This window comes from Armigeres subalbatus, chromosome 2 (assembly GCF_024139115.2).
Source record: "Armigeres subalbatus isolate Guangzhou_Male chromosome 2, GZ_Asu_2, whole genome shotgun sequence".
In the NCBI taxonomy this organism is placed as follows: Eukaryota; Metazoa; Arthropoda; class Insecta; order Diptera; family Culicidae; genus Armigeres; species Armigeres subalbatus.
Genome location: NC_085140.1, coordinates 183,363,092 through 183,386,533, shown reverse-complemented (window position 1 = coordinate 183,386,533; position 23,442 = coordinate 183,363,092). Strand labels below are relative to the sequence as shown.

Sequence of the window (23,442 nt, the reverse complement as noted above, 5' to 3'; positions counted from 1 at the left end):
CGAGATTATTATGCTGCTAGGCATACGGAAGTCTGCTGATAAACTGTCATTCCAGTCCGTGATGGTTGACTACATGTCTTTGACTGCTGGCGAAGTACCACGATCAGGGTGGCCAGATTATATTTTGATAAATCGGTAGCTGGACTGTAGAAAAATCGGTAGTTATCGGTAGGCCGGAATAAAGTATCAAATCCTATAAGTATATTAAGACACACGTTCCTTTTTCAAAATTTGGAAATCTCACAATTGAGAAGTTGATTCTTGAGAGCCATGGTTTATTGTTCATATGTACTTTCACTATTATTTTTCTGGTTAAAATCTGAAACTAAATAAAAGAACAAAGTTCGTTGTCCAGCAGTGTTCTTTTTATATTTAAAATCCATTTTATTATAATTATTACCTACTAGTTGAGCGTACCTGACCTTTCTCGGGGTGTTTTGTCTTTATTTGAGAGGTTTTCAGCACTAGACTGTCTCACCTCTTAAGAACTGTCAATTGTTGAGTATACTGCAGCGCCGCACTCTAGATCATTTTTCGTGCGATCGCATCTGGTTTCTCCCAACTTGCCCTAATATTGTATTTTGACAATTTTCTAACTTTCCCCGTCAAATTTGCAAACATTTTTATATATGCTGAGCCCAAGACGAATCTGTTAGTGAGGAAATCTTGCAAATAGGTCCAACCGTTTGTGAGTTATATTGCCTCAAAGGAAATGCAAACTCAAGGCAAAGCTTCCTTGGACTGTGAACCATTCCACCGATTCGTTTAACTTTTAGTTAACATTTGTCCGATGGTTATTTCCCTGTGGTTAAAAATAACCCTGCTCCGGAGCATGGTTAGACTTCACAGTTCGATAGTTAAACTTTGTTCGTGAGAAAATTGGCGCCAATTCCATTTTGTTCCATATAGCTATCAATCTGTCAAAACTCAAAAGGGGCAGCTTCGGGATAAAATTGTAACCACGATTTGAAAATAACCATCGAACTGTCAAATTTAAACTAACGTTAAACGAATCAGTGGAATGGTTCGCAGCCGTTGCTTCCTAAAAGAAATTCTAATTTATGAAAGTTAGTTTAAAGGTACGTAGAAAAATGCCCATGTCATGAAGTTGGTTCTACATCAAAGAATGATATTGACTTTAATTATTTCAGAAACATATATGGACCTTCATTCTATTTAATTAAACCCACTAATTGGGTTTTTCGCACCCTTCTCCAATGAAACTATATATTTAATATATAATTTTTATCCCTTGGAAGCCCAACAAATATTGCGATTCTCAGTTTTAAGTAAGTTGATCTTAACTATTATTATTATTGTTATATAATATGATGCAGTTATACAGTTATGAAGCTTTACAATTCTTCCATTTACTTCCATTATAATCAAAATAATATATCATAATTTCATGGATATTTTTAGATTCTCGGAATTTTTATCAATCTATTATATTTTCAGGAATATTATGATTAAATACACACATGAGGAAATCTAATTATAAAACTAACTTTTAAATTCCAGGTTTGAATTAAATTCCACATGGAAACAATAAAAAGTAGCAAATAGTAGTTGAGTCGATTTATGAAAAACTTTAATATGTCATTTTTTTATAGAATTTATTCTGCCTTGTATTGCTTATTATTTGTTTTATGGATTGTATTATATTTCTTTTATTTTAAATTATTTTATATTACTTTTGAAGGAAGTTCATCGTGTATCAGACACGTCAGTGTGTGAATATACTCCAGTTCCAAAAAATAGCGGTTCATCTCATGGAACTTCTACTTTCATAGTTGGAACATCGACATTTTATATTATTGATTATTATTATTGTTGTTATATTTAATCTATTCTTTCTTTCGTTTGTATAAACTATTATTTATTTTGATCAATCTATTATATTTTAAGGAATATTATGAAACAGATCCACACATGGGTAAATCTAGTATAAACTAACTTTTGAATTCTAGGTTAGAAATAGATTCCGCATAATCGAGACGAGTCAGCCTTGGGCTGAAAGTCTCGATAATAAAGACATAAAAAATATTCCGTATGAAAACAATACAGTAGCAAATAATAGTAAAATCTGTTGATAGAAAACTTCAATGTATATTTTTCCAAATAATTTACGACAACCAAACGATGTATTAAAGCAACAGAGCCTGAGACGACAGATCCAGAATTTCGTGAGATGTTTCCAATCGTTATTTCTTAGCAATCTTTCCCAAACTACCTACATACTCTCTATCTTCATGGAATTCGAGTTATTAGTAAAGTTCTATTATCACTGGTTCTGCATCCGTCAGCCTACTTCTCCCATATTGATATGAAATTAATTCCAACATGCGACAGTTTTATTTGCCCCCCCCCTTTTTTGGCTGTTGTATATATATATTCAGAAGAAGTATCGATGAGATTTTCTGCAATAGAACAAAATTGCCAGATATCATACCATTTTGCCGTTTGTATTGTTATTTCTGCAATAATAGAGGTCTGAGAAAACGACGCGATTTCTTCCTATAACTTAATAAATTTTCATATAAATCTAATACGCTTTAATCTGATTTCGTTGCATGCATCGTATAATTAGACTTTAGTAGCATTTCCTGTTGAGCTCCATAATCGAGACTGATACCAAGCTCTATTTTCAATTTTGCTTTTGCTGCCAAAAAAGTGTAACATGATCGTTCGTAAATTATTCAAAATCACAGATAAACTCAATTTTTATTTACTTGTAGGAAGCGTTATTCAAGATGGTGATTTTTTACCAAAGAGCGAATTAATATTGATAGACTCGATTGGGATTTTCGCTTGTTCAAAACAGAAGTTATGTCGATAGTGGAGGAAATAAACCGGTGAGCACGTTCCAATTAGTAACTTTTTACTATAATTGTTTAATTGCTTTATAAACTTATAAAATATACCACTAAATACGTACAGGCACAGAGAACAGACGTTGAAGCTGCACTCGCCATGTTGTGATAACTTTTTACTGTTCATTTTGAAATAACTTTGAAATGTCGCCGTATCTCGTGCATATTCAGCGCTAGCGTCATCAAAAAATGCCACTGTGCGCTAGTATCGTTATGCATGTAAGAGCATACCAGCGCCATCGCGTTGTCAAAATGAGATTGTGAGTTGCAATGTCGACGTCGATGGCGTTGAGGTTCGGTGTGTTTGTTTACACATGTTTTGTAAGAAATTTTGTTCGAGCCTCCATGTCTGTTCTCTGTGGTACAGGGCGTCATTTGCTACTATTGCCGCGGATATTGTGGGAGTCCTAGGTATTCGGTTCACGCTTTAGTTGGCAGCGGTGGCTCTTCTCGACCTTCTACTCCCTGAGAAGTTAGTACGAATAAGGGCGTCCTTGTGAAGTTTTGCTGTACCTGTTACGAACAACTAGTACATCCCATTCCCTACACTTTCTTACTTCAGAAGTGAATCCTTTTTGTAGTACTAGTCTTTGTAACAAAAAGGGCACCATTACGGAGCATGAGATCTGATCAAATTATTCGTAGTACTACTTGACCAACACCCCCAGTTGGGTGAGGGATAGAGGATGACACACACACACACACACACGTAGAAAAATGTCCATGTCATTACTGGCACAGAGAACAGACGTTGAAGCTGCACTCGCCATGTTGTGATAACTTTTTACTGTTCATTTTGAAATAACTTTGGAATGTCGCCGTATCTCGTGCATATTCAGCGCTAGCGTCATCAAAAAATGCCACTGTGCGCTAGTATCGTTATGCATGTAAGAGCATACCAGCGCCATCGCGTTGTCAAAATGAGATTGTGAGTTGCAATGTCGACGTCGATGGCGTTGAGGTTCGGTGTGTTTGTTTACACATGTTTTGCAAGAAATTTTGTTCGAGCCTCCATGTCTGTTCTCTGTGTTACTGGTAATTATTGAGCAAATCTATTGAAGAAATTCTAAAGTAATAGATGAGAATGATCCTCAAATCATCTTTATCAAAGATACAGTAATAATATCGCAAGTGACACGAAAGGTAATTATTGAACACTCTGATCAAGTCATTAATCTGTTTATGTGGATATGACTATGCATTTGATACAAAATGTCATCATGACAGCTATTCTGATAATCAATTGTCTGGGAATCAACTAAAACCATCGTTTATAAGAAAGATTACTATGTTGACCTGAGTTTTATTTGGCGGGTTGGAAATCGGTAGTTCTTGGTAGGAATTTTGAAAAATTTGTAGTTTTCGATCTTTTGTCTGTGAATCGATAAGCAAGTCAAACATCGGTAGGACTACCGAGAAATCGGTAGGTCTGGCCACCCTGACCACGATTGCTTTGATTGATATGTTGGTGGCTCTCCGTTGTTGTTCACATCAAGTTTACTTTGATGTTTTCAAATCAATTAGATATTGCCTTTTCATAATTAACACCAAGTGCAATTTCACTACCACACAGGAATCTTTCTCAGAAATGAGGAACAAGCTTATTTGTTTTCCACTCATTTCATTACTTTTTCTTTTACAGTAATTCATCATGTTATATGTTGAAAATTGATATCACTGCTAACTAACTTTTCAAATCCTAGGGGGGCTATTTTTTTCTAGGGAGGGCTAAGCCCCCTAGCTCCCTCTTATTTACGCCAATGCAATTATTCCAAAATCGGTAATCGATTCCAACCTTGTCGCACTTGACTTCAATTAATTTTATTTGATATTTTTTTGTTTTACAATTCATTTACATTTTAAATGTTTGGCCTTCAAGGCCCTCCATCTTTAGTATTCCTACGTTACATTTTGCTTATTGTTTTTGTTTAGAATGTTCTACAATAAAAGTTGGCCTTAAAAGGGCTCTGTTCCTTGTCGTAGATTTCGCATAACTACCTACTCAAAATGCAACATTGCTGCTCCAGGTGCGAAATATATCAGTGACAAATTCAGGCTACTTTGTTGAATTGCACGTTTGACTGATGCCTTCTGAGAAGCTTAATTATCATTACATCTCAGATCATGACTAAAGACTCGAAACCTCGTTTAAAATCGACCACCAACTGTTTAAAATCGACCATTCAATATGCATTGTTTGTTGAGTGAAAGCTCCAGACATATAGCCTCCCCCCGCCAGCGCCCAATGGCGATGCGCCACAATCAATGTAATGTAAAATACAGCCTCTCCATACCAATCCTTAAACAAACCTGAAACGACCTGTGAACGGTAAGCCCCTATTCAAACCAGCCTAAACCATCGGAGCATTTTGAGCTCAATGAAAAAACGGGACAAATTGAGGATTTTTAGATTACGACGGGACAGTACAATATGACCTGAAAAACGGTACTGTCCCGTTAAATACTGTACGTATGGTCAGCCTGAGATACTGGTCTTGTTGTTTCTTATCTTTCACGAAGAACGAAACAGAAAGATATTCGTTCCCGTAGTGCTCTATTGTGGGAAAATGAGTAATAGCACAGAGAACAGACATGGAGGCTCGAACAAAATTTCTTGCAAAACATGTGTAAACAAACACACCGAACCTCAACGCCATCGACGTCGACATTGCAACTCACAATCTCATTTTGACAACACGATGGCGCTGGTATGCTTTTGCGTGCATAACGACACTAGCGCACAGTGGCATTTTTTGATGACGCTAGCGCTGATTATGCACGGGATAACGGCCACATTCCAAAGTTATTCAAAATTATCAGTAAAAAGTTATCACAACATGGCGAGTGCAGCTTCAACGTCTGTTCTCTGTGGTAATAGGTACTAGCACAGAGAACAGACATGGAGGCTCGAACAAAATTTCTTACAAAACATGTGTAAACAAACACACCGAACCGCAACGCCATCGACGTCGACATTCCAACTCATAATCTCATTTTGACAACGCGATGGCGCTGGCATGCTCTTACATGCATAACGATACTCGCGCACAGTGGCATTTTTTGATGACGCTAGCGCTGAATATGCACGAGATACGGCGACATTTCAAAGTTATTTCAAAATGAACAGTAAAAAGTTATCACAACATGGCGAGTGCAGCTTCAACGTCTGTTCTCTGTGGTACTAGCATAAAGATTAGAGTTAGTTCCCATTGTTCAAAGATCTGATTTAATTGCGTTTGGTATCTTACACCACAGAGAACAGACGTTGAAGCTCCACTCGCCATGTTGTGATAACTTTTTACTGTTCATTTTGAAATTACTTTGTAATGTCGCCGTTATCTCGTGCATAATCAGCGCTAGCGTCATCAAAAAATGCCACTGTGCGCTAGTGTCGTTATGCATGCAAGAGCATGCCAGCGCCATCGTGTTGTGAAAATAAGATTGTGAGTTGCAATGTCGACGTCGATGGCGTTGAGGTTAGGTGTGTTTGTTTACACATGTTTTGCAAGAAATTTTGTTCGAGCCTCCATGTCTGTTCTCTGTGCTTACACAGAGCTTAAACAGAGATGGTATTCCCAGCACGGGCCCAACAACCAAAGATGAAAACATTGTTTTACCAAATTTTATCCGAAATCGTGCGTGCTCACTCCAGAATTAACGATGCAGCTATTTGAAATTGAACTTAAAAAATGCAATTTCGGCTTTAGTGACGTGTGCCGAAGTGCATTAGCCTGTTAATGCCCTAAATCATCGACGGAAATTATGCCGCATACAGAAAAAAAAAATTGTCCACGTATTACGGTACAGTTTGGCTACGGTTCAATAGAACGCCCGCTATTTGGTTTATAGTCTCATAAAAAATGAAAGCAAACATCAAATTATTCTCCGAATTCCGGTTGTACTCGCCGATTTGACAAATGAAAGCTAAGCTCAACGAGCAAAAGTTGACTGTACCGAACTAAATAATTTTCGACTACGCCGACAGAAATTTTACGACTTACTTATTACTTTTTTAGACATTAACGGTGAACAGTATTGTGTCACCATTTCTCTAACCACAGATATTTAGTAATATAAACTTATTTTCGGCTCAAATTTGAAGTCCGAAAACATAATTCAATCAAACTTACAGTTGGTTTAACCAAAATTCATTCAGCTTTGCACTATCTTGCAGTGCTGAACTTTATTTAGTATTACTCGCATAATCATCGCCTTCTCGTGCAGCGTGAATGGTCGACTGACGGTAGTAATTTGCGGTATGAATAGATTTATTGGCAAAAGCTCTCGAAATAGGCATCGAATGATCGTGCTGTCGCGGAATAGCTAATAAGTGCGGTGAGTGGCTACTGTGAATATCGCAACGCTTTTTACTGGGATGGGGTAACAGAATGAAATCGCCCGTTGGAACGATTGTGTAGATATGGTTAACTTTGGCAAACGATGAATTGAAAATAAGTCATCTCGACTGAATTTATAATTGAATAAGGTTTTACTCGGGAACAACAACTCGAATTCAGTGAAACATTATAAATATATGTTCTATATAACACTTCTTTAGTTTCTAATAAGTATTATATAACTTCTTCAATTCCCATTTTGTTTAAAAAATTTATCTCATCAACTTGATAACGAGCGAAAAAGTTCCTCCGATATGCTATATGATATTTGAATGATGCTCTTTAGTAAATCTTTGTTGATTACCTACTTATTGGTTCAAAGCAATAATGGCGCCCGACGCGGCAGAAATCAAATGGAAATAAAAAAAATGAAATCTAAAGCACTCCGTAAACAAACAAATTTTCTTCAATATTTTCCTTCAATATATCCCATCAATATGATTTCAATATTTGTATCATGTATTTGATTGAGCACAAAAAATGACATGCTTTACTGCGAAATTGAACTAAAATATAATCCACAAGACTGCTACCGACATTAGTTGTGAGATAAAATGGGGACACATTATTGTGCAATAAAAGCAAATGAAATCATATGCTCCATCAAAATCCGCTACCATTAACATGACGTCAAACTCAGACGACCATACTTTTGGACATTTTTAATCAGAGTATTGGCAATATTTTCGCGTGTTCGCGTTAAGGTGTAAAACGATTATCCCATAAATAAAGATATGGCAATGCTGTTATTATTTCATGATAGAAGTGGCAGCAACAAATGTAAGCCGATAATAAACCAATTGCAGCAAATCTGATTCTTATTCATAAATCATAAGTGGATTTTTTTCCCTGAAATTGTTCTAATCTTTGGGGCCTTCCGATACTCGACGGTAAACTCCGTGACTACAAACAATGCTTAAGGATGTTTGAGCTATTTGTACTCGATACAACTTATATCTATCGTTCCAAAACCAAAGTTTAGACAGAAGACTCGGATTCCCATAGAGTATTTAGGTGTATAGGTGTGATGTCACAACTTTTTTTAAATCGTAAAATTCTTCAAAACAATCCGCTAAATTACAACTATACTTATTATTTGAGATGGTTAAAGGATCCTACTACATAGTGTAGAAGTCATTTGCAAAAATAAACAATTGATTTGTACTGTTTTTTTAATATTTGCAAATAAATCAATTCTGCTGCAGATGTCATAGGAATATGGTTTTTAATTTTTTTTGCAGTGAGTCAACGATCTGTATTTCGTATTCAAAAAACAATCATTTATAGTTGTATTTCAACACGAAAACAAACAAACAGGAGATAGGCTTTTGCTTAATTATTTTTTCCCGCAATCAATTAGGGAAAGGTAAGGAGAATAGATAGGGGCCCTCCTCAGCCTAGTGCTAAAACGCGCGGCTACAAAGCAAGACCATGCTGAGGGTGGCTGGGTTCGATTCCCGGTGCCGTTCTAGATAATTTTTAGATTGGAAATTATCTCGCTTGGCATAATAGTGTGATCGTGTTAGCCTCATGATATACGAATGCAAAAATGGTACCTTGGCTTAGAAACCTTGCAGTTAATAAGTGCTGAATGAACACTAAGCTGCGAGGCGGTAATGTCCCAGTGGGGGATGTAATGTCAGTAAGAAGAAGAAGATGGAGAAAAGATTCCTTAGGAGACTTAATCCTTAATCATGTTTTACCCAGAATCAAAGTGGTTCAGTATAACATACTTTCTATTATAGATCATTTGCACAAATGATCATTTTTTGTGACTCAGTTTCTGTATTTACATTTCTACTAGTTTCACAGGACGGTTTCTGTGTTTTTACCCGCCTCCTGGGGCCCGTGGGCCCGCAAAATTTGAATAACTTCCCTTAACTTTGACCAAATGCTGGGATGGATCTCAGTTTTCTATTCGTACTAAATTTCATGTCCATCCTCAGTACGGTTCCAGAATTATTCCAGAATCCGTTGGAGTCGGTTGTCCCCGAAAAAGTGGCCATTTACAAATTTAAGTAAAAACAGTGTGACACCTGAAACTTCATGATTTCACAAAACAATGATGGGAATGACATTTTCAGTGTTCCTGGGCCACTCAGGCTCAGCATTGTGAAATCACGACTTACTTTGTCTCAATTTAGAAAATGGCCATTCCACAGATACTTCGGAATATGACCGGATTGAGCCCAAGTTACCCAGTAGACCCAAAAATATAATGTCCAGCATTAGTTTGTAAAATCATGTTGTTTGAGATGTCACACGACATTTTGCAAAATTTGGAAAATGGCGATTTCGTAAGCCCCCTCGGATTTTGACCGATTTGACCAGATTAAACCCAAGTGGCCTAGGAACCACTTCAAATATTATTACTATCATTGTTTTGTGAAATTATGAAGTTTGCACTGATATGGCAACCAAAGACATATCATGTCTTGGTGGTATCACATGTTGACTATTTTTGTTTGGTTCCGCGTCACATATCTGGCATTGGCGCACTGATTTACCGCATGGACATGTGATCCAACGGACATCGTGTTTTGGAGCCTTGAATGGTAGTGCAGTCAGGCAGAGGCCTTTTTCATCAGTGATAATGATGTGAGTTCTCTTATTTTCGGCAATACTTTTCTGATGCGTTCCCTGTGACGCTGAGTCGTAGCCACGCTTACATTTAGCTAGCTAGGCATTTACTGAAAAACAAAGTATTCAAGACATTCGTAGGGAATCGACTGCTGGATTCACTGAGTAGAAGTTTTCTCAAAACTAGGAACGTGGCACGGTGCCCCCAGACGCGAATATTATCGCACTTTCATGAACCTCCGTGGTTTTCTCACGAAAAGAAAGCTTAGAGCACCAGGAATGGGATACGGGGTGTTCTAAAATCTTGAAATTTTGAATGCGCCCTTTTTTAAAATTGTATGTTTTTTCCCATCTCTGTACATACATGTTTGTTGCAAAATAGAAATATATAGTGCTTTCCTTTTCATTGAATCAAATATTGTTAAAATGCCAGTAGCAATACGAAATCTTCCGAATAGATGAGTGTCCAGCCCACGTTGGTCTGTCATACATTAAGATGGGTCGAACTATGAATTTGATGGAACAACAGTGCTGAACGCGTAAGTTTTCGCTCTCAATTGCACAGTTTACTCTCCAGATTAGACAATCCAATGTTTTCATGGTAATAAACCCATATGTCAAGACATGTTATAATATTGAGTAAGTGATATTTGATTATTTGTTTATTTATTAAAAATTATCCAACTGACAACAAATGTCTAAATGAATATAACTTAAACTAATTGGTTGCAGCCAGCGGTACGGAAAAAGTCTAGTAACCGATGAAGAAACACATCAACTGATAAGTCAAAGTCAAACTTGTCGAAAAATTCGTTGAAGTGTCTGCTGATAGATCGAATTGGCTCGTATAGTGCATAGTTGCTAGTCTGTGATTCTAGATACAAAAATAGGCGTTGGCGAAAAGGTCTTTCAGGTGCGTACAGATTTAACTGCGATAGGGCTGGACGCCTTACCTCTAGTTGGATTGGATTGTCTAATCTGGAGAGTAAACTGTGCAATTGGGTCCTAAAATGAAGATTCGATATTCGATTTTCCATCAGGGAACGATGAAGTTAATCAATCTGAACGTGTCAGTTTTTCTTTTGACTCAAAAATCGAAAGGAACCTTGTTTAATTTGAAATTTGAAAATAGATGCAAAATGCTTCCTCGACATTTCCGGTCTTGTTCGGAATAATATGATTCAAACGCTCTAGCAAAACACCACAGGGCACTTGACTCAACCTTTGACAGTTAATATATGGGCCTGACGTTTTGGGCTGATGGTTGATTCGTTCTGAAATGTTGCACAGCCCAAAAATTTGCTTAAAAATGTCTTAAACACTAAAATATAAATTTTACTGATTTAGACTTTTACCAGAATTTTTATAACATTGGTTCAAGTATTCTTGACCGATGCACTATCGTTTCCAACCATAATCGAGGTAGGGCTATAGGACTCAATTAAGAGCGAAAACTTACGCGTTCAGCACTGTTGTTCCATCAAATTCATAGTTCGACCCATCTTAATGTATGACAGACCTACGTGGGCTGGACACATTACCCGAATGTCGAAGAACACTCATCTATTCGGAAGATTTCGTATTGCTACTGGCATTTTAACAATATTTGATTCAATTACTATTGAAAAGGAAAGCACTATATATTTCTATTTTGCAGCAAACATGTATGTATATGGGAAAAAACATACAATTTTAAAATAGGGCGTTTCAAAATTTCACCGATGAAAGATTTTAAAACACCCCGTATCCCATTCCTGGTGCTCTAAGCTTTCTTTCGTGAGAAAACCACGGAGGTTCATGAAAGTGCGATAATATTCGCGTCTGGGGGCACCGTGCGTGGTGCTAGTTTTATTTTGTTATGCCTCACTTCGAAGAGCAATAATAAAAAATACCACACATTATAATGATGGTATATGAACAATCTTATAACGGCTAACAATACTTATTTTGACTCAATGTAGGAAATGCTCCCCGGGATTGTGGACGGATTGAACCCAAGTGGCCCAGGAACCTTGAAAATATCATTCCGATTATTGTTTTGTGATTAAATTTGTAAATGGCCACTTTTTCCGGGGACAACTGACCCCAACGGATTCTAGAACCGTACTGAGGATTGACCCAAATCCAGCATGAATCAAAAATTGGGATCCATCCGGATCGAATGCAACTTGATGCGAAGGAATTGGTCAAAACAGACGTCAGGGACGAAAAGGTTAATACGCACAGAAGGTTACAGCAAGCTGATGTTTCGTGCCTGCCAGAGACGACGCGACCCATCCAAGGGCTACTCAAGTCTCATAAAGATATAATAAAAAACTTTGGAAGGGGTTATATGAAGGGTATGACTTTTACACGATTTGTCCAGCCATGGGCTTTGCTGATAACATTGATATTAACCCTTGCGCTGATTAAAAGTTAGTCGGCGGTGGCGTGATAGATAATTTTCAGCCAGCGGTGGCAGCGTGACGGCGTAGGTCAGCGTCAACTTTTTTCATGTATTAAAAATTCTCAGGAATTTCAGAAGTTCATCCGGAAGATCCACTAGAAGTTCTGCAGGGAATTCCCGGAGGAGATCCGGGAATCTACTATACTAGCCACCGAAAGGATCAGACAGGACCCGAATATCAAGGAATTTTTTTCAAAAATTAATTTAGTTCCTCCGGGAATTCCTCCGGAAGTTCCTCCGGGAATTCCTCCGGAAGTTCCTCCGGGAATTCCTCCGGGAATTCCTCCGGAAGTTCCTCCGGGAATTCCTCCGGAAGTTCCTCCGGGAATTCCTCCGGAAGTTCCTCCGGGAATTCCTCCGGAAGTTCCTCCGGGAATTCCTCCGGAAGTTTTTCCGGGAATTCCTCCGGAAGTTCCTCCGGGAATTCCTCCGGAAGTTACAACGGAAATTCCTCCGGAAGTTCCTCAGGGAATTCCTCCGGAAGTTCCTCCGGGAATTCCTCCGGAAGTTCCTCCGGGAATTCCTCCGGAAGTTCCTCAGGGAATTCCTCCGGAAGTTCCTCCGGGAATTCCTCCGGAAGTTCCTCAGGGAATTCCTCCGGAAGTTCCTCCGGGAATTCCTCCGGAAGTTCCTCCGGGAATTCCTCCGGAAGTTCCTCCGGGAATTCCTCCGGAAGTTCCTCCGGGAATTCCTCCGTAAGTTCCTCCGGGAATTCCTCCGGAAGTTCCTCCGGGAATTCCTCCGGAAGTTCCTCCGGGAATTCCTCCGGAAGTTCCTACGGAAGTTCCTCCGGAAGTTCCTTTCGATTGGTTTGAAAAAAATTGCTGAAATAATTTCAGATGAACTTCTTGAATAGAAATATTGTCTCGGAAAGTTTATGAGAAAATAACAAGAAATATTTTTTTTGTTATATATCTTGGCTGTGCATATGCACAGCACATGTTTCGAAATGGACAAATTGATAAGAAATTTGCGAATTAGAATCCACGTGTCTTGGAGGGACTCGAACCCTCAACATCCTACTCTCTAGATAGGCGATAACCCCTACACAACAAGACCACTTAAAGGTCACGTTTGCGAAAAAGTCATCAGAATCCGAGTACCAACCTCCACCGCGGTTGGCTCTTTTTTGAAAATTGAATATCTTTAATAAACATTATTAATTATCCAAATGAACTTTAAATTAAATTATGAAATAATTGCAAACCGAGAATCTAAAATAATTATAGTAGCAATTTCCGCATTCTAGGAGCCATACTTTATACACCAAGACATCTTGGCTAAGTTTACCATCTTCCTCTTCTGCTTTTTGGCATTACGTCCCCCACTGGGACATTGCTGCCTCGCAGTGTTCATTCAACACTTTCACAGTTATTAACTGCGAGGTTTCTAACTCAAGTTACCATTTTTGCATTCTTATATCATGAGGCTAACACGATGATACTTTTATGTCCAGAGAAATCGAGACAATTTTCAAACCGAAAATTGCATAGACCGGCACCGGCAATAGAACCCAGCCACCCTCAGCATGGTCTTACCGCACGGCTAAGGAGGACCCAATGACATTTTCTCACGATGGTTTTTGGCATCGAAATCAGATCCATGTAAGAAGCAGTAAAGGGTGGGCCACCATCCAATGATTTGATATTGTGTGTTCATTTGTTTGTCAATTGAGAGAGAATCCCTGAGAACTGAAAAAATAATGATGAGGGATTTTAAGCCCTATTTAGAATTCAACAGTAATCAAGGTTGATATATAAGAGAGATCTTTATTTTTCTAAATATCCTCCGACATTGATCGGAAAATTTCGAAAGTAGCCTGTGCAACACTTTGAAGCTCACTTGCAGGCAAATCGAATCCTGTATTACCGCCACCGGTCAACTCTAATGTGTAGCCATACTGGAATCCACCGAGTGCTATTGCGTAGTCATCGCTCGTACCGTAAGCGATGTACAATACTTCGGCGCTGTTACCTACGACATAGTTGGGCCCACCAACAGCCAAGACGGCTTCTCTTGCATTTTCACCGATGGTGATATGTTCCGCAGCGTTATCAACCGGGACGAACGGCCATGCATATCCGTAAGGGTACAGAATCATGTTTCCGTACGTATGAACTGCTAAGTAAAGCACCAGATGTTCTCTATAACGCTCCATAAGCGCTACCAAGGCTTGGGTTTCCCTTTCTGATGTCGGTATTCTACCCCCAAAAGTGTCAGAGCAACGCTAAAAATAATGATGTAGTTAGAATAGTGTTAGTTGCATAATTTCCACACTGAATTAACTTACGTTGGTGCCAAGCCTCCACTGGAACGCGAAATTACGATTCAGGTCAATTCCCGTGCACTGGATTGAGGATGGGAAACGATTCTTACGCCACATGCGGTTAGTTGTATGTGAAAACTCATAACCATCCGGATTCGCCACTGGAACGATGACCCAATCATTCTCGAACATATCCTCATATTCATAGCTGTGTTCCACCAGTTCGTGGATCAGATACACAACAGACATGACTCCGGCCCATTCGCTGGAAAATTCAAATTAGATTACGAAGCATATTCCTTTTCACAAAGAGCTTTTACCGAGCATGTACTCCACCGTCGATAAAGATAACTGGTTTCGTGCCGTTGACTTGGCCACTAGTGCTGGTGATGGTGATGGACTTGATTTCACGGTTCTCGTGGGTGCTACCAATTACTTCAACCGAAACTAAATTCGGATATTCAATCGCCAACTCATCAATATAGTCATAGATCTCTTGGGTATTCCAAAAGTGTTCGAAATCAATGGTGCTACGTCCGGAAGCTAATTTTGCTTTTCTGTATTCCTGATCATATTTTCGCTCAGCTTCAATGGTTCTGTAAGACAATCCATATGTTACTCTTCTGTTGCACTACATCATAGAACGATCAACTACTCACGCTTCCACATCACCGATGATAAGCTCATGAGAAATTTGATTCGACACCAGAAAGCTTTCGAACTCTTGTTGCAATTCAGGATGGATCATTACTCGATGCCCTGCGCGATCCCAAAAGTCTACACCGTCTTTTTCCTCCCATTGCTTCAGTTGAACTTGTTGATCTCTGGTGGCGAACTCAATTTTGTACACTTTGTAACTGAAACGATACACAACTTTAGCCGTATTTCACTAGAATTATATCTGAAACAAGATTTCGAAGTTTACTTTCTGTAAGAAACCTGTTCTGCGTTAATCAGCAACGCCAGAGTAAGCAACACGGCGGTTGCTGAGAACTTCATTTTTAGGCCGTGCACTTGTTAGTTCAAATCGATTAATGGTTACGGGAGCGCGCAATGTCTGCAACTTTATAGCTGTAATAACGGTCGTCTAGCTGATAAAACTTTGATATGATTCCTTCAATTAAGATTAATTTATATACAGTCGGTTTTTCTCACTATGCTTTATCAAATGTTTTATTTCCTTCCTGATTGGATTATCAGATTCAATTATGATTATTACATTACATTCCAACTGTTATATGGCTTCCCCAGCTGTAATAGTAGTAAAAATTACGAAACGATAACGATAGGAATAGCAGTTGAGAGGGAATTGTGTGACAACGTTAAAAATAATTTGTATTGATTTATTTGAAGCTAGGCAGCATGCCCATTATCTAAAATAATACATACATTCATTGGTCATTCAACTAAAACTATGACTAAACACATGTCTAATTTGTTCTCTAGACATTATTACATTTAAACGTTCACAGTTCATAATATACAGAGAGTTCGTATTATACGATACTTCGGGTAATTTCTAGCATAGTTTTGAAATCTATTTGGAATTGCAAATTGTTGAGATAATTTCAGACCTTCTCTTCCTTCTCGAAATGTAACTTGTCCGAACAAGTTATGGGAAACATATTTCCGACAATACTGGCTTTTAAAAATAGAGCGTCAGATACGTTTCTGCGAGATTTGAATGCATTGAGTCCCTCCAGCATACATAATAAGTTATAGTTGGGTAAAGGATCCCTACAACTTAGATTTCGAAGCGCGAAGCGCACAAATTTCTGTATGCTTTCGATTTGTGTGTTGCGTAATATGGTTGCCAATCTAACGGGTGGCAACTATAAAACTGGATTGAAAGAATGGCTTGGGAGAAAAACTACAAAGAAGTACAGTTCAATCTGATGTATGTTATACAAAGAGTTGTCCTTAGTCTTCAAACTTAGACTAATGAATATTAGCATATGGTTGGTGGTTCGCAGTGCGGCGCAGCTTAGTCTTGCTGGTATGACATGACCGCTGTACGGATCTGCCACATCGATTTCCAGAATGCTGCTTCTTATCCTGCTTATGAGTTGCTTCGTGTCTTTGGCCTTATAATCACCTTTGTATATTAATGGAGCTTAGTAGACCAAACAATTCTATGACAGTTCTCGACACATTATCACGCCTAAAATGTTCGACCGTGTACTTTTCCCATGATCTTTGTTTGCTTGAAAAAATTACAATGCCGCAGTACTTCTTGTTTCAACAGCATGTTGTAAGCAATGCAATGTTGGAGTGAAAGTGTGTGAGCGACAATTCTAAGGATTCATTCATATAAAGCCATATTTCTGTAAAAGCATTATTATTATGATAGAGAAGTACTGAAGTCAAGAAGAAGAAGTTTTTTTGACATATGACTACGTCTGTCTTTTCTATATTAAGGTACACTTTACGATTGTGAAAATCGGAGACCGTCACGAAAATATGATAAGCTTTGAACGTTAATATATCAGCCGTTTCTTGATGCATTTTCGATTTTTTTGGACTATTCGATCAAGGAAGAGTCAACGCTTCTTTGTATTTATAAGAAAATACTATTTTTTAACTATTTATTATCGATAATTGATATAAAGTTTAGAAATAGGTAAACTAACCAATCACGTACATGCATCACTAGCACAGACATCAAAAATCAATCACTCAGTTTGAACAAGATTCCACGCAGAGCGGACGCATCTAAGCGATCGCAGCGAAGCGGACTCAGCATCATTCCAGTTCGAGACAGCAACACGTACGGACGTGTTTTTTGCTCTCGCATTTTTCCCAAGTGTTTTTCTCGTTCGTTCGCTGTTTACGTTTTCGCTTGTCGCGTTGGCGTTATTTTCTCCCGGACCCGTCATGGGAGACTCGGTGGCCGATTCGGTCGCTGGAAAAGTGCCTAATCACACTGCTCTTGGAGGCGCGGGTAACCCCTCCAAGCAGCTTTTGCAGAGCGTGTTCTCGCCGTTGCCGCTTGATGACGCCGGCAATCCGCCGAAAAAGAGGAAGAAGCAGCAATCACAGCTGCCGCAGGTGCAACCGGAGCGGAAGGAGAAATGCCCGCCCGTGTTTGTCAAGGGCGATCCACCGGATTTGCGCCCGAAAATTCGCCAGCTGATCGCTAAGGGGCTGAAATGTACTTTCCGGCTCTGCAGCGAGGACGTGAAAGTAATGCCGGCAAACAAGGACCATCATCAATCCGTCGTAAAGTTCCTCGAGGTCCACAAGTATGAGTTCTACACTCATGACCACCCCGGCACGAAGCCGCTAAAGGCTTTGCTACAAGGACTCCAGGACATGAAGGAAGAGGAGTTAAAAGCTGAGCTCGAAAGTTGCGGATTGAAACCGGTGGCCGTGCACAAGATCGCTCGTCACGACAAGACGAGGAGATATCGTGACCAGCTTTACCTGGTCCACCTGGAACACGGCTGCTCCACCACGTGGAAGGACCTGAAGCTGGTCGGCGTTATAAATTACACCGTCGTTGACTGGGAGCGATATCGGCCAGTGCACCGCGACGTCACGCAGTGCACCAACTGCTTCAATTTCGGGCACGGCACCAGGAACTGCCGCATGAAGCCGCGCTGCAACAAGTGTGGCAAACCCCATCCGACCGATGAGTGCGATAAGGTGGGGGTGGCCGAGTCCAAGTGCGCCAACTGTGGCGACAAAAATCGGGCCACCACTAAGGGCTGCCCAAAGCGAGCGGAGTTCCTGGAAATCCGGAAGAAGGCTTCCACCAGAACCGTGCCGAAGAAGAACCGCGTTCCTGTAATCAACGAGGTGAACTTTCCAGCCATCCCATCCCCCGTCGTGTGATTCCAATACTCCCACCGCTACAGCCGCACAAGCGACTGGCAGCGGCAGCTCCATCGGTCCAAGCTCCAACATCGTCGGCACCATCCACCAGCGAATGGCCCCCGCTTCCTCCTCCTGGGTTCCATCGGCAGTCGGAGAACGAAGCCGTCCCACCGGAAGAATCTGCCCCGCTGTACACTCCGGAGCAACTGATGCCGATATTCGCGCAGCTCGCCACTCGACTGCGCGGCTGCAAAACCCGATTCGACCAGGTCTTCACACTTGGCATGTTCATCATTGAAAATGGCTGCTAGGGTGGGCCTGGTCAACTGGAACGCTTGCTCGCTAAAGAGCAAATCAATCGAGCTGAAGGATTTCCTTGAGGAGAAGGAAATAGACGTGGCGTTCATCACCGAAACGCACCTAAAACCGGAGGTGAACGTCAACATCCCGGACTTCGGCATCGTGCGACGAAGGAATGGGAAGCGGGTATTAGAAATCGGCAGAGCGACAACTCTGAGAGGAAAAGCTCCGTGCTTCCACCGATGAAGACATCATCCAAATAACCAGAAGTGCACTTTGAGCCTAGTATCGTGTTGATGACTTGCTGAAATGCCCCAGGCGATTGAAGGATTGAGGCCACGCGTGTGCTGCTCGGCAATCTCCACTTTCAAAAAGGCTGTCCGATGGCTGTAACCTCACAATTAACTAGTTTGGTAAAAATATCGTCCGGAATGGGAAGTGGGTACTAGTTTGGTTAAAGCCAGGGTTTGCAGAAATCGCTCTCAATATATAACGACCAACGATAAAAGGAAGGCAAAAACTGTCAAAATATCTACTTACTTTTTACTTATTGGTCCTGTCAGGGCCGGATTTAGACGAAAGGAGGCCCCGTGGCCGACAGCTTGTGGGGGCCCCAAAATGTTCAAAAAAGGTTGGTTTTGGTACATAATATTAGTGGGGGCCCGGGGACACGGCCCCCTTCTTCTTTTTCCTTCTTCATTCTTCCTTCTTCTTTCTTCTTTCTTCCTTATTCCTTCTTTCTACTTCCTACTCCATTCTTCCTTCTTCCTTCTTCTTTCTTTCTTTTCCTTCTTCTTCTTCTTCTTATTGACATTACATCCCCACACTGGGACAGAGCCGCCTCGCAGCTCAGTGTTCATTAAGCACTTCCACAGTTATTAATTGCGAGGTTTCTAAGCCAGGTGACCATTTTTGCATTCATATAGCATGAGGTATACAATGATACTTCTATGCCCAGCACAATGATACTTCTATGCCCAGGGAAGTCAGACAATTTCCAATCCGAAAAGTACCCAGACCGGCACCGGGAATCGAACCCAGCCACCCTCAGCATGGTCTTGCTTTGTAGCCGCGCGTCTTACCGCACGGCTAAGGAGGGCCCCTACTTCCTTCTTTCTTCTTCTTACTTCCTTCTTCCTACTTCCTTCTTCCTTCTTCCTTTGTCCTCCTTCCTTTTTCTGTCTTCCTTCTTATTTCTTTCTTCTTCTTTCTTCCTTCTCCCCTCTTCCTTCTTCCCTCTTCCATCTTTTATTTTTCCTTCTTCCTTTTCACTTCTTCCTTCTTCCTTTTTTCTTCTTTCTTCTTCCTTCTTCCTTTCTTCTTCTTCCTTCTTCCTTCTTCCCTTCTTTCTTTTCCCTCTTCCCTCTTCCTTCTTCCCTCTTTTTTCTTCCGTTTCTTTCCTACTTTCTCCCTTCTTCATTCTTTTTTCTTCTTCCTTCTTCTTACTTATTTCTTTCTTTTTCCTCCTTCCTCCTTTCTTTTTCCTTCTTCTTTCTTCCGTTTTCCTTAATACTTCTTCCTCCTTTTTCCTAATGACCATTCGGCCTAATGACCCAGCATCGGCCGACCCAGCCCCATTTCCGATCCCGAATTTATATTGCTATCGGCTCTGGTGACAACGACGCTAGAGCTCGTTGTTTGAGATCCAGTTGTAAGACCACCAGGTCCGAATTATATACCGCAGGCATCTGTTGATGAACACTTGCAGCCGTTGAGTGTTCTGCACTGATATACACCATGTTTCTAGCGTATAACAGCACAGATTTCACGTTAATGTTTAAAATTCTTATTTTGGTGCGCAAAGGCAGCTCATGCTTTCTTGATCCATGCGTACTCTCGAAAAGTAGTCAATGAATATCAAGTAAAGGGACTCTTGGAATTCGTTGAACTGCTCCAGAATGATACGGAGCGAGACAATAAGGTCCACACAGGATCTTCCGGCACGGAATCGGATCTGCTGCCGCCGGAGAGACACAACGATCTTCTCCTGAATCTGGGCTAGGATAACTTTGCAAAGAACTTTGAGAACGATACACAGCAACATAATGCCTCGCCAGTTATCGCATACAGTCCGGCCACCTTTTTGGGCACCTTCACTAAGGTACCTTGCATCCAATCGATTGGGAAAGTTGCGGTGTCCCGGATATTACGAAATAAACGATACAGTAGTTGAGCGGATGTCATGGGGTCAGCTTTGAGCATCTCGGCTGATATGTGATCGACCCCGGGACTTTATTCGATTTCAAGCTTTGGATGGCTGTTTGAATCTCTAGCAGTGATGGAGCGTGTTATCTGTCGGACCCTAGGCAAATCATGTTGAGGTGGTGGTAGCCTGGCTGCCACTTGAAAAGTTGTTCGAATCGCTCGAACCAGCAGTTCAACTGGTCAGTTGGGTCAGTCAATAACTGACCATTCGCGTCTTTCAGGCATCGTTGCATTCATCTTCGCCCCGCTTAACCGTCGTGAGATATCGTAGAGGATGCGAATGTCCCCGGTTGCTGCAGCTCTCTCCTTCGCCGGCTAGAGAGTCCGCCCACGCTCGCTTGTCCCGTCGACATGAGCGTGTCACTTTCTTCTCCAAAGCCGAGTATCGTTGACGGACTAAGACTTTGGCTCCTCTGGTTTTTTATCACTCCATCGCCGCTTTGGTTTCTCTTCACTCCTCTATCTTCCTCAAGGTCTCATCGGTGATCCATTGTTTTCTCTGGGTGCGCAGTTCGCCAAGATTATTATCACTACTGGTAGCGATGAAGGCATTCTTGATGGCCTTCTTGGTGGCAGCATGGAAGCCACCTCCCGGAATATCTGCAGCACGCGTTTCCAGTTCTTCAACTAAGGACCGTTTCACCGTGGCATCTTCCAGTCGGCGTGTGTTGAACCGTCGTTCAACTCTCTTCTCCTGCCGATGAATCCGCGCAATGTGCAGGCGTATTTCGTCAATGATGAGGGCACTACGTTTATTCCGTACTTCAAGTAGGCCCCGTTTTCCTTTTTTGGCTGATGTAAAGCCGTCACGGGAGAGCCATGTGACCTTGTGACCCGGTCAATGAGGGAAGAGCGATCCTCCGATCACCATGTCATTATTACCATAGAATTCTGCGAACAGCTTTCCGTTTTCGCTTATTTCTCTGAGACCATGGCGTCCCATAATGCGCTCATGGTTCGAGTAGTCAGATGCGATCTTCGCATTGAAGTCCCAGATACAGATCTTGATATCACCCTTCGGAATTCTATTTACGACGGTATTGAGTTGGGTGTAGAAGTTCTCTTTGTCTTGCAAATCGGCAGTATCGGTTGGCGCGTAATATGGGATTATTGTAAGCTTTCGGACCCGTGTTCTAAATCTGGCAACGATTATCCTTTCACTTATAGGTTCCCACTTCATAAGCGCAGAGTGTGCCTGGATGCTTTGTAGGAAGCCAACTCTGCGATGCAGGGGAGCGTATTCACCTCGTAAACCAGAGTATAGCAGAATTTGCCCCGACGGTATTCTGTGTTCTCCAAAGTTTGGCCAGCGGGCTTCACTTAGTTCCAGGATCTCAAACTTCATGCGGCGTGTCTCATTGGCAAGTTATGCCAATTTATCACACCGGGCTGGGTTGAAAACGATCCATGCTCCTATTCGTGTCCGTTGTTTCGCGCTGAGAGTCATTGCCGTAAAATCAGTCCGTATTCTTTCATTATCGATTCTCGAACAAATTGATGTTCGGGAGCAGTGGTTTATGCCATGGGGCCCTCCCTAGCAGTGCGGTGGCTGGGTTCAATTCTCGATGCCGGTCTAGGCAATTTTCTGATAGGATATTGTCTCGACTTCCTGGGCATAAAGTATCATCTTGTTAACCTCATGATTACGAATGCAAAAATGGTAACCTGGCTTAGAAACCTCGCAGATAATAACTGTGTAAGTGCTTAATGAACACTAAGCTGCGAGGCGGCTTTGTCCCAGTGTGGGGAGGTAATGCCAATAAGAAGAAGAAGAAGTTGATGCCAGAACAGACGCTGTTGGAGCCGCGCCTCCTCCTTGGTGAACAGACGCTCGATCAGTAAAGTCAAATTAGTTCAAAGTCCCACCCAACACCAGAACTATGCTAGTGTGCTTTGAGCAGCACACGGTCGCATGCAGCTTTTTATAGAAGTTCAACAGAGCCCACTGTCGAGCCCCACCACATCCTAGGCAGAGCCCACAGGACCATCACTCTAGCTAATGTCAGAAGGACAACCGTGCCCAGGCTAAACTACCAGCTAAGTAGGCAACCCTTAGGTGGCGGTCAATTGTCATCCGACCAGTGGAAGCGTAAGTAGTGGAACTTGAGAGGACCAGATCTGTGCTAGGTGCTTTTTCCAGGATGTCAACTCACCATTTCGTAGCCCTCAACAAAAAATATCTAGCGTCATACAAATGAAATGAACATGTATATACAAACAAATACAACGACAATCACATATAAATTACGGGTGAGAGCACGGCGGCTTGCAGGGTACCGAATGATGCACTACAATGAGGTTGTCCGCAACGGTAAATAATTACAATTCAACGTTTCAATATGGCCGGGGATCTGCCATATCGCACCAAGCGCTAATAAATAAAAAATATGTACTCACATTTTTGCCCAAGATTTCGTATAACGGATTCAAAATGTTCAATGCCTTATCCGATATCTCATAATCCCATAATCATAAAACATGCATTTGCTTGAGGTAAAATAAATAAATTTCCGTGTTCCATTTGGTCGGGGTTCAGCCAATTCACACCAAGCGCTATTA

At 41.0% G+C, this 23,442-nt stretch overlaps 1 protein-coding gene across 1 annotated transcript; it reads right to left on the bottom strand.

Annotated features, from left to right (window-relative positions):
* Positions 1-14,039: 14,039 nt before the first annotated feature.
* On the bottom strand, positions 14,040-15,614 carry LOC134215594 (carboxypeptidase B-like). The gene is made up of 5 exons (XM_062694748.1): positions 15,488-15,614; positions 15,222-15,419; positions 14,883-15,158; positions 14,587-14,827; positions 14,040-14,523 (listed from the first exon to the last, which is right to left on the bottom strand). Exons 1-5 carry the CDS (start codon positions 15,559-15,561, stop codon positions 14,074-14,076), a joined length of 1,239 nt encoding a protein of 412 aa, XP_062550732.1. The 5' UTR covers positions 15,562-15,614; the 3' UTR covers positions 14,040-14,073.
* Between the last annotated feature and the right edge of the window lie 7,828 nt (positions 15,615-23,442).

Coding starts and splice junctions, on each gene's coding strand:
- LOC134215594 (XM_062694748.1), bottom strand. CDS start 15,561: ATGAAGTTCTCAGCAACCGCCGTGTTGCTTACTCTGGCGTTGCTGATT. Junction 15,420..15,487: donor GAACAGGTTTCTTACAGAAA/GTAAACTTCGAA, acceptor GTATCGTTTCAG/TTACAAAGTGTACAAAATTG. Junction 14,524..14,586: donor AGTGGAGGCTTGGCACCAAC/GTAAGTTAATTC, acceptor CATTATTTTTAG/CGTTGCTCTGACACTTTTGG.